The 12,248-nt window shown below is 41.3% G+C and overlaps 2 protein-coding genes across 2 annotated transcripts; both read right to left on the bottom strand.

Annotated features, from left to right (window-relative positions):
- Positions 1–117: 117 nt before the first annotated feature.
- Positions 118–2,979, bottom strand: LOC129827668 (novel acetylcholine receptor chaperone-like). Its single transcript, XM_055888714.1, has 2 exons — positions 2,751–2,979; positions 118–1,591 (listed from the first exon to the last, which is right to left on the bottom strand). The coding sequence occupies exons 1-2, from the start codon at positions 2,868–2,870 to the stop codon at positions 1,229–1,231; spliced, it is 483 nt and encodes a 160-aa protein (XP_055744689.1). The 5' UTR covers positions 2,871–2,979; the 3' UTR covers positions 118–1,228.
- Positions 2,980–5,940: 2,961 nt separating this feature from the next.
- LOC129827274 (ADP-ribosylation factor-like protein 13B) lies at positions 5,941–8,698 on the bottom strand. Its single transcript, XM_055888006.1, has 5 exons — positions 8,679–8,698; positions 6,784–6,895; positions 6,625–6,672; positions 6,320–6,540; positions 5,941–6,010 (listed from the first exon to the last, which is right to left on the bottom strand). Exons 1-5 carry the CDS (start codon positions 8,696–8,698, stop codon positions 5,941–5,943), a joined length of 471 nt encoding a protein of 156 aa, XP_055743981.1.
- Positions 8,699–12,248: the final 3,550 nt, after the last annotated feature.

The following is a 12,248-nucleotide window of genomic DNA, read 5'->3' as shown; positions in this document are numbered from 1 at the left end:
AATCAAATACATTTCTATTACAAGAATAGCCCAGTGGTAATGGTTATACTCATAGGAATACTTTTCTAACATAGTAATTCAACAGAATACTGTTAAAAATCCCACAGAAAAATAGACTCACAGATAAACATAAGCCTTTATTGTCATTGGATGTAAAGAGAGACAAAGTCCTTTATTAAGAGACAAAGATCAAGTCCTTTATTGGATATGTCATTTGACAAAGCAGCTGGACTATTGATTGTGGTCCAGAGACATAGAGAGCACTAGGTTAGCAACCATAAACGTATGTTTAAACATAATTGCTAGAAAATGCCTTCCCATAGGTCTCTCCTCCACATGAGTTCTTGAACAACAGTGTTGGGTCCAACAAAGTGATTAATCAATTTGAGATGAGTGAAAGACTTGCCATTTGACAGTTCGGTTTTTCTTTCGGGAAAAGGGGTACATTGTCATGCCTAAGAGTAGTTACAAGAAAATCTAATATTCAGGAAAAAGCTTGGACGAAACTAATATGAATTCACAAAAATGATACTTATTTTACTAATACCTATGGAAATATGTGATACTGTATAATGTATTTAAATAAATGTGAGTCAATGTTCAACTACAAAATATCTCTGAACAGTGCTGATAAGCTATGAGTTTATTTTAAGCCATTTAATTATGAACCATGCTTAATTACTGTAAAATAACAATTGAATTCAAGAGATATCATTATCTTCCTACGTAAAATAAAAAATAAATAGAAAAGTACCAATCTTCAATTGTGGAAAACATCAGCGTTCTCATAGCCAACAAAGTCCCTCAAATTGGTATTTGTGCCAAAAACGAACTAAAAACATAGGCATGCTATATCTTATGTTTTGATAGATGCTAAATAAAAATGGGGGGAATGAGAAAAAGGACCAATTGGCTGGTGAGACAAAGGTCCTATATTTTGTCAAAAGAGTTGAGCTGATTACAGTTGCCACAAGTATGATTGTCCACTGTCAAGGTTGGGATAAAGGACAAGGGAAAATCAGTTTCAGGATGAGGGTGCAGGGAAGCAGGTGAAACCAATAACCAGTCAGCCAAAAGGGTGGGAGAAGGGACAGGTGGGTGGTTGACTGGGTGTATATATCACTCCTTGTGGCGACTGTGTTTCTTTTGAATCTGAATTGCTACAATTCAAAGAAATGCACAAGGTTCCATTTTGCTGTCACTGCCCAGACTGGATGGTTGGACCTGATTAGGACTGCTTGACTTTGTTATTTTCCTGGGCATTGATGTGTTCTTCCCTGCTCTCCTCCCTCTCAGGTCGATCCTCACTCTGGCGGGCAATGAGCAGTCGGCAGGTGAGCAGAATACCAAAGACCAGAGCATGGGCATATCGTTTCAGGGGGTCTCCTACTAACTGGTGGAAGAAGAGGACCGCCAGCATGACCAGCAAGAGCAGGAAGTTAGCCACATCCTTGGGTCTCCCTGGCACCAATGTCAGAACCACACCACAGCCCACCTCCAGTGAGCCAATGATCTTACGGAGCAGCACCGAGCTGATGCCCATCTTCTTTAGACCTGGCAAAGCCTTGGCATAGCTCTTGTATGCCCGTTTCTGAAAAGCGAGGAGAGAGAACATTTCAGCATTCATTTTCATAGATGCAAAAGAGGTAATTTCATTTATTATTAGTGGCGCACTATAGACTACAGTATATCATTTCTCAGATTTGTAGAACCTTGTTCTAAGGAAGTTTCAGTCCCTCATGAGACAATACATTAGGAGCCAATAGGGATATGTCTAGGCCTACGTTTGTCTATAATCATGACCCTGACACATTCGTTTTTGTTGTTGATTTTAACAAAATAGTCGACCTATACAGTTTTAAGAGTTATAACTGTAAGTAGTATATACAAGCATCACCGAAATGCCTTTTTCCTATCGGATGGAAAATGTGGAATAAGGAAGGGCTTGGGCCTGTTGTGGGCCTACTGCAGTAATACCACCAAAACCAGTCTTTGATATTCCTTAAAATACTAAATCAACCAAAACGTTTAAATGTAATGATTAGGCCTATTCGCCATGGAATCAGAATTTTGAGTAGAACATACATGGATGAGGAGCAGAGCACAGATGAGCCTTAACATCGCTGGTAGCCTAATAAGCAAAGTCAATATCCGCACAAAACAGGCAGGTGCACCTCAGAATTTGCTCGATCGCGCCGCCATTGCTCATAGCCTAGATACAAATGTACCTTCAAACAGTTAAAAAAAAATCCTATTAGGCTAATAATAACAGTTAATTTGCCATAAAATAGGCCTAGTACTGGACAAACGTGTAGGCTACTGTTATATGCCTAGTCGCTATTTAAAATAAGCAGGCCTATGTATTTGTAGTCGAATAAACTGTAGCCTATTCATTCGATTTTAATTATGCCTAAAAGTAATCTTTTATTTTATGTAATATTTCGTAGAATAACAGACAAACGTAATATTTTTCTATCATTATACTTCAATAAAGAATGTATTATCGGCTATAATAACGCAGCGGGCTCCATCATTTCATTGCTTGCTTGGGTAAATTCATTTCCACGATTGAAACGATACATACAATCAAATCTTATTTATCAGTTAGATATTATAGGCTATTTTATTTCATGATCTTTTACAAATGTGGGTCAGCAGCGCACATTATTAGAGCCTGAATGCGTCCGTATTGGCAGAACAATGGCTTTCGCTTCCAGCTGCAGTTTATGGTGGCTAAAGGTTTTACTTACCATCTCACTATAAGCATCTTTGCTTAATCTTGGTGTGAGCTTTATGGTGCCCATGAAGACGAAAAAAAGACCAAGAGCGAAAGAGAGGGCCACAATGGTTATCGTCCTCGGTGAAGCCATCTTCGGTGTTGTATGTCCCGGTCTCGCCACCAAGCTAGTTTCTCCGCGGCCGCTATTCAGTGTATTCACTGAAACACTGACTATTCTTTCCTGTGAAGATGCTAGGGGGGATGGGCTTCTGGAAGAGCGACAAAAATGGCGACAGGAAATTTGTACACAGGGTCCAAATGCCCATTTATGGTGCCCCTATACCAAGCAATATTATCAGGTCATCTGAATATTATTTGATCATAGGCAAACAAGAAGAAGAAAAACATCCTCAAAAATGTAACATCAAAGTTAGCATGCATAAATAAATAATACCTAATAGCCTAGTAGTGAAATAGGAAACATGGAAACATACCTGTATGGCTAATAGTTTAGAGCTTGTCCTAATACTGTTTGGACTGCAGGGAGCAGTCCAGGTCAAGCAATGAAGCATTATCATCTTCAAGGTGAACAAGCACAGTGAGAAAGAACACTTTAGTTTAAGGCATATGGTAAACTGTGAAGGAAGCATGCCCATTGTGCAGTTCAATTTTGTACTTGTTATTTCCTCAAATTGACCTGGTGTTGTAATCTCTCATAATGCTATTTTCCTTTCACAGACTTTATTTTCTGTGGGTAATATTTTCAACAGTCATATAAATCAAATCAAAGTTTATTTGTCACGTGCGCCGAATACAACAGGTGTAGGTAGACCTTACAGTGAAATGCTTACTTACCAATATTGCTAAAAAGGTATTAGGTGAACAATAGGTAGGTAAAGAAATAAAACAACAGTAAAAGGACAGGCTACATACAGTAGCAAGAATATAAATGTAGCGAGGCTACATACAGACACCGGTTAGTCAGGCTGATCGAGGTAGTATGTACATGTAGATATGATTAAAGTGACTATGCATATATGATGAACAGAGAGTAGCAGTAGCGTAAAAGAGGGGTTGGCGGGTGGTGGGTGGGACAGAATGCAGATAGCCCGGTTAGCCAATGTGCAGGAGCACTGGTTGGTCGGCCCAATTGAGGTAGTATGTACATGAATGTATAGTTAAAGTGACTATGCATATATGATAAACAGAGAGCAGCAGTGTAAAAAGGGGGGTTGGGGGGGCACACAATGCAAATAGTCCGGGTAGCCATTTGATTACCTGTTCGGGAGTCTTATGGCTTGCGGGTAAAAACTGTTGAGAAGCATTTTTGTCCTAGACTTGGCACTCCGGTACCGCCTGCCATGCGGTAGCAGAGAGAACAGTCTATGACTGGGGTGGCTGGGGTCTTGGACAATTTTTAGGGCCTTCCTCTGACACCGCCTGGTGTAGAGGTCCTGGATGGCAGGCAGCTTAGCCCCAGTGATGTACTGGGCCGTACTCACTACCCTCTGTTGTGCCTTGCGGTCAGAGGCCGAGCAATTACCGTATCAGGCAGTGATGCAACCAGTCAGGGTGCTCTCGATGTTGCATCTGTAGAACCTTTTGAGGATCTCAGGACCCATGACAAGTATTTTTAGTTTCCTGAGGGGGAATAGGCTTTGTCGTGCCCTCTTCACAACTGTCTTGGTGTGTTTGGACCATTCTAGTTTGTTGTTGATGTGGACACCAAGGAACTTGAAGCTCTCAACCTGCTCCACTGCAGCCCCGTCGATGAGAATGGGGGCGTGCTCGGTCATCCTTTTCTTGTAGTCCACAATCAACTCCTTAGTCTTGGTTACGTTGAGGGATAGGTTGTTATTCTGGCACAACCCGGCCAGGTCTCTGACCTCCTCCCTATAGGCTGTCTCGTCATTGTCTGTGATCAGGCCTACCACTGTTGTGTCATCTGCAAACTTAATAATGGTGTTGGAGTCATGCCTGGCCATGCAGTCGTGGGTGAACAGGGGGTACAGGAGGGGACTGAGCACGCACCCCTGGGGAGCTCCAGTGTGAGGATCAACGTGGCAGATGTGTTGCTACCTACCCATCACCACCTGGGGGCGGCCCGTCAGGAAGTCCAGGATCCAGTTGCAGAGGGAGGTGTTTAGTTCCATAATCCTTAGCTTAGTGATGAGCTTTGTAAACACACATTTCTCAGAGGTGTATTGGCTTTGTAAGTCCTACACAGTGGCTACTAAGAAAAATGTGCTGTCAGGTCTTTTTAAATTGTCCTTCAAAAGCCGATGGAAACTCCAGTTGTAATCCATAAGTTTAAGATGTGAGGTAATAGAACGAGGTTGTGGAGGGTTTGCAGGCAGGGCAGGCCTCCCTTCTTTTTCTTCATATGATCCTACATTACAAAATGTGTATCAGTTCACACATAACACCTTTACTGTACTGCAACTATAGGAATCTTATCAAGATCAAATGGATCTGCAACTAAAACTGTCAATGTCTCAAATGGGTAGTAGTAAGGGGGTCTTGGGCCTTTGGTCCTTTGGTCCTTTTCTTGAAGGTGTTGTACTTTACCAAGGTTATTTTTGCTGCCATGTATCCTACACAGAGACAACATTTTACATGAAAAAATATCAATGCCACAATGCTTTAGCTAACATAGCTAAGCAATTTCTTTGAAATAGTTAATGGATACATATTCTGTCACTGCAATCTCAACACATTGACCAAGACAGATGATTTTCTAGGAGTCTAACTGAAGGCACAGAGTTATAGTCTCTCTCTTACCTTTCCTCTTTGGGCTAGCTGCGGCCTCTCCATCTTCCCACGGTTGTCCCTCATCTGGTGCCAGAGGTCTCCTGTCCCTTATGTTCCTGATTATGAAAGAACAGAGTTCTGGGTAATCCAGATTGACGGCATGCAGCAGCCAGCAAAGACCCCACAGCGTCTTCCTGTCTGTCCACCTCAGCTGGTCCATGAAGGCTGAGCAGGGCTTCTTGAGCAGAAAAGCACAACATAATCAAATCTATGGATTTGTGTCTGTCTATGTATCTATCGGTCTCCTGTACATAATTAACATAATCTGTATCTCTGATTGGCTAGCTGGATGGCTGGCTAGCTGATTGGCTGTCTGGCTGTCTGTCTCTCTGTCTAGTTGTGTGGAGAGTTGTGTGTACGAGGACTAGACTCACAATGTGGCACAGACAGCGGCTCTGGTTCACCAGTCTCTACAGAGACAGGATCTCGATTATCTCAATTCCTAGCAGGGTGTTCATCTTGTCCTGCTTGCTGGCCAGCCTACAACACAACAACAGAGCAAAACATTTCATCAGTTGGTTCAAAAAAGGAAAAACTAGATTGAAAGCACTAATCAGCTTCGCTGCTGTCCATCCTTGCCCACTGTAAATGGCAACACTGAGGTTTTAATGGGTTTAGGTAATATAGATTGTCTGTCACCTCATGGGTTCTATACACCTCGTAAAACCTTGTATAACAAAGTTATAAAATCAGCTGTAACTTTTATTTTGGCATTGATCAAATATTCTATTTAAATTCATTCAAATTTCATATAAGAAGTAGTACTTCCAACAGTTGTGGTTTTCGCACCACTTTAGCAGGTCTGTCAGAAGCACCTGGACCTCTTTAATCCTCTGCTGGTCACTGGAGTCCACCACAAAGATGAACCCATGGACCTCCCCATAGAGATCCCTCCAGGACCCCCGCACCTCCGGGGCCCCACCAATGTCAAGCAGGGTGACCAGGAAGTTCTCCACTCTCAGCTCCATCCGGACACACCCATGAGTCGAAACCCTCATCCACCAGGGGCACTCCAGACAGAGACAGAACAATTTACGTCAGCCAACCCAGATTACTGTGTTATATTTCTGTTGGTGTGTATTTAATTCACTGACTGTGGATGTTTTTCCTGCTTTGTCAAGACCGACCACCAGTGCATTAACATTCCGCGTGAAAATGTGAGATATAGTCCTGGAGCAATTTAAGTGACAGTATTATATATTTGCAATCGCAAGTGATTGCAGACTGAGTTAATCCATTTGAGAGAGTCATTCTTGCCTGATGGGTTGCTGGATCTTGGAGACCCAGCTGCAGAAGTTGGTCATCAGTTGTGGTGAAACAGAACAAGGTGAGCACAGCGGCCACCATCTTCTCCTCAGTTCCCACCTGAAAGAACAACTCATTGTGATACAGAGCCAACGTGCAAACCATAGACTTATATATCGAACAGTGTCAAGTTAGCCAAGGTCACTGTCAGGTGACCCGGGTCAATAAACTCCAGAAGACTCCAGAGCCATTTAGATCATGGGTATTAAAGGACAGCAGACGGATTGGAGTTGGGCTGCCTGTGTAAACACATCTCATAAGCATCAGTTTAGATATAGAACATGTTTTTATATCAACTCCAATGTACAGCTGTCTAACAACTTGACATTGTTTACGAAATTGTTATGCCTGTCCAACTACTGCTGTAATCCTGTCATATGAACGTGTGACTTTTTTGTGTGAGAAAATCCAATAAAATACATATCCTTATGTAAAAAAGTCAGACTTACAGATGGCCACCACAGATTACTTGCAAACCAACATTTTTGCACCCAGTTTGTCTAAAAGTACATCTAAACTTACCTAGAATCAGATGAAAAAAGTTGATAATGTCTTACTCTTTGAAATCTTTTGGACAAAGGTTAGTGTTATCTGTGTGATTATATAACCTGGGCTTTGGTACCTGGTTACTAAGGAACATGGGCTGTATCTATAGTTCATTCCTATCCCTTTGGGGAAGCACTATTCATTGAGTCTGTGAATTGCCTGTATACTGTGTATCTGCTGGATTGAATCCCCGAGCTGACAAGGTAAAAATCTATCATTCTGCTCCTGAGCAAGGCAGTTAACCGACTGTTCCCCGGGTGCCAAAGACGTGGATGTCGATTAAGGCAGCTCCCCGCACCTCTCTGATTCAGAGGGGTTGGAATAAATGTTTAAGACACATTTCAGTTGAAGGAATTCAGTTGTACAACTGACTAGGTATCCCCCTTTCTCTTTTCCTATCCCCATAAAATGTCCATAAGCCCATATGGTCTCCACCATTGGGTTTGTTTTACAATACACAGTATAAATGCATATGGAGTCTTAACTACATGTCATGGAACTATGTGACTGACTGGGCTGGCATTCAGACACAGTAGCCTACCAGCTGTCTGACATCTTTAGACCTGTGTGTAGTCTGCCACAGTCTGGTTCTACACAGACAGCAGGTGTGTGAGCGTCTGTCTGTCTGAGGTGTGCTAAACAACTCCTGCAGGTCTCAGCTTTCTGCATCTGCTCGGTCTCCATGAAGCTGCATACACCCAGACTGAGTCAGTCAGAGCATGAACATGCTGGCCCGCTTTCTTCCCTCAAGCTTGGTTGAACTAGAACCAGACTTCCACCTACGGTAGAGCTTTTCAATATCCATATTTTTTTATTGCTAAGTTTTCCTGTTTCAGGTGAATCACTTTTTTTAATAAAAAAAGAAAAAAAGATTGCCTTTCTCTATACAAATTTAAATGTAGCAATAAAAGGCCATTTTGAGTTCAGACAACTAGACCATAAAAGTGCAATAACACAGGTCACTGACTGCAATAAAAAATATTGATATGGTTGAATCTGAAGACGACAGAGAGAGCTTTATTAGTTAACAGTGGTAAAATGTTGTAGCTACTGTGCACATGGTTATGTAAACAATGTTCAACAACCTAAATGCACTGGCCACCATAGAAATGATGCAAAGCTGTACTAGTCCATGACAGAATATCCAATTCACACAGCAGTGTAGCAGTTCAGTTCACAAGTTCAGTTCACAAGCAGAACGTGTCCACAGGTGTTCTCAGGTGAAAGCCTAGGAAAACAGAACCAACATGAAATTCTAGATAGAATATAAATGTAAATGACATCTCAGCATACATACATTAGGATGGCAGCATCCATGCATCTGTTTGTGTGTGTTTCTCTTGTTGCAAATTGTCCCGGACAGCTAACAACCAATCAGGGCTCCAATTATTCTGGTAATCCTGTGGTCACCTCATGTGGGTGGTGCAACCTAGGAAACACAGTGTTAGCCTCTCTACCAATCACACTGGTGTTTGTGAGATCTACCTTCCCCCATTGGATAGCGTGCTGTACTTTAACTGGGCCAGATTAGGACTCTTGCCCATGCATGGCCAAATTTAACAAAGATGTGTATTATTTGATTTACCAGGACATCCAGTAGCGATAGACACCCTGCCTTCAAGTGTCTAAAATGGGAAATAATCATGAAGACACACAGCGCATAATGACATCACGTAGGTCCCCAATGGGCACAGACTTCAATTCAACGTCTATTCCAAGTTGGTTCAATGTAATTTCATTGAAATGACGTGGAAACAATGTTGATTCAACCAGTGTGTCCCCAGATGCAAAGTAGAGTATTCACTTTGTTTGATAAATGTGCAGCTGGTCAGTATTATTTATTTAATTTCACCTTTATTTAATCAGGTAGGCAAGTTGAGAACAAGTTCTCATTTACAATTGCGACCTGGCCAAAACAAAGCAAAGCAGTTCGACACATAAAACAACACAGAGTTACACATGGAGTAAAACAAACATACAGTCAAAAATACAGTAGAAGAATAAGTCTATATACAATGTGAGCAAGTGAGGTGAGATAAGGGAAGGGGGGCAAAAAAAGGCCATGTGGCAAAGTAAATACAATACAGCAAGTAAACACTGGAATGGTTGATTTGCAGTGGAAGAATGTGCAAAATAGAGATAGAAATAATGGGGTGCAAAGGAGCAAAATAAATAAATAAATACAGTAGGGAAAGAGGTAGTTGTTTGGGCTAAATTATAGATGGGCTATGTACAGGTGCAGTAATCTATGAGCTGCTCTGACAGCTGGTGCTTAAAGCTAGTGGGGGAGATAAGTGTTTCCAGTTTCAGAGATTTTTGTAGTTCGTTCCAGTCATTGGCAGCAGAGAACTGGAAGGAGAGGCGGCCAAAAAAAGAGTTGGTTTTGGGGGTGACCAGAGAGATATACCTGCTGGAGCGTGTGGGTGCTGCTATGGTGACCAGCGAGCTGAGATAAGGGGGCACTTTACCTAGCAGGGTCTTGTAGATGACCTGGAGCCAGTGGGTTTGGCGACGAGTATGAAGCGAGGGCCAGCCAACGAGAGTGTACAGGTCGCAGTGGTGGGTAGTATATGGGGCTTTGGTGACAAAACGGATGGCACTGTGATAGACTGCATCCAATTTATTGAGTAGGGTATTGGAGGCTATTTTGTAAATGACATCACCGAAGTCGAGGATTGGTAGGATGGTCAGTTTTACAAGGGTATGTTTGGCAGCATGAGTGAAGGATGCTTTGTTGCAGAATAGGAAGCCAATTCTAGATTTAACTTTGGATTGGAGATGTTTGATGTGAGTCTGGAAGGAGAGTTTACAGTCAAACCAGACACCTGGGTATTTGTAGTTGTCCACATATTCTAAATCAGCGCCGTCCAGAGTAGTGATGTTGGACAGGCGGGCAGGTGCAGGCAGCGATCGGTAGAAGAGCATGCATTTAGTTTTACTTGTATTTAAGAGCAATTGGAGGCCACGGAAGGAGAATTGTATGGCATTGAAGCTCGCCTGGAGGGTAGTTAACACACTGTCCAAAGAAGGGCCAGAAGTATACAGAATGGTGTCGTCTGCGTAGAGGTGGATCAGAGACTCACCAGCAGCAAGAGCGACATCATTGATGTATACAGAGAAGAGAGTCGGTCCAAGATTTGAACCCTGTGGCACCCCCATAGAGACTGCCAGAGGCCCGGACAACAGACAGTTGATGTTATAAAATATATCCCCCTGAAATGACAGAGGTTTATCACAATAATGTTTCATGTAATCTAACAATGACAGAGGTTTATCACAATAATGTCTCATGTAATCTAACAATGACAGAGGTTTATCACAATAATGTTTCATGTAATCTAACAATGACAGAGATTTATCACAATAATGTTTCATGTAATCTAACAATGACAGAGGTTTATCACAATAATGTTTCATGTAATCTAACAATGACAGAAGTTTATCACAATAATGTCTCATGTAATCTAACAATGACAGAGATTTATCACAATAATGTTTCATGTAATCTAACAATGACAGAGATTTATCACAATAATGTTTCATGTAATCTAACAATGACAGAGGTTTATCACAATAATGTTTCATGTAATCTAACAATGACAGAAGTTTATCACAATAATGTTTCATGTAATCTAACAATAACAGAGGTTTATCATAATAATGTCTCATGTAATCTAACAATGACAGAGATTTATCACAATAATGTCTCATGTAATCTAACAATGACAGAGATTTATCACAATAATGTCTCATGTAATCTAACAATGACAGAGATTTATCACAATAATGTTTCATGTAATCTAACAATGACAGAAGTTTATCACAATAATGTTTCATGTAATCTAACAATGACAGAGGTTTATCATAATAATGTCTCATGTAATCGAACAATGACAGAGATTTATCACAATAATGTCTCATGTAATCTAACAATGACAGAGATTTATCACAATAATGTTTCATGTAACCTAACAATGACAGAGATTTATCACAATAATGTTTCATGTGAATCAAACATGCAATATGAGGTAAATGTAGCTCTGTTACATTTTTTGTTACAATTTTATTGCTGCCTTGTAACATATTTACAAGTTGATACATCATCACAATGGCCACTAGATGGCCTTGATGTCTATGGAACCGTTCACACTACAAGGGGCCGTGATTATGTGTCTGTGTGGTTTTCTTACAGATGAGCTGACATGGGCAGGAAATCATTTGCAGTGCAGCCAAATCAGTCTGTCTATTCATGACAAAAATGCATCATTTTTTACAGCCAACCTTTTTAACTACAACACTACAGATTTCACAAAATAACATGTTTATAAACAGTGAGTCCCAGTATTAGGCAGTCAACTTAAAATGTGACTGACAAATATTTTTCACTCTGCGGGGTATTTCTTTTTTTGTCAATAGATTTGTTTTACTTTAACTGTTTCGCATAACAGGAAGAACATATCCTGGAACTGTGTTTTGTGTACATGCTTCATCTCATTAAGTCGTTACCCCTGTATCCAATCAGGCATGAGCTTCACCTGCTGACTAGACTCCTCCGAGGCTCTGACCACAGCACACACACTTAGGCACGTGCACACACATCACAGCAGCGGCAAAAGCAGCAGCAAAAGCTTGACACAACAGCTGTACACCATGCCTTATATAGTAATTCCCTCCACATACCTAACATATCTCTGAGTGACCTGACAGCTGAATGTCTGAGGGTTATGTTCCCTCTGAAGTCTCGCTTCTTTAATTGTTCTACTAACTAGTGACTGTAATGACAGAATAGTACACCCTTTAACCTCTATGCCTCCAATGGCTGTGGGATGTATTGTTTAAGACTGTTTAATTGGTTTGAATCTGAGCC

The sequence above is a fragment of the Salvelinus fontinalis genome, chromosome 29 (genome assembly GCF_029448725.1).
Source record: "Salvelinus fontinalis isolate EN_2023a chromosome 29, ASM2944872v1, whole genome shotgun sequence".
NCBI classification, from domain to species: Eukaryota; Metazoa; Chordata; class Actinopteri; order Salmoniformes; family Salmonidae; genus Salvelinus; species Salvelinus fontinalis.
This window is presented reverse-complemented; position numbering and strand designations above follow the sequence as displayed.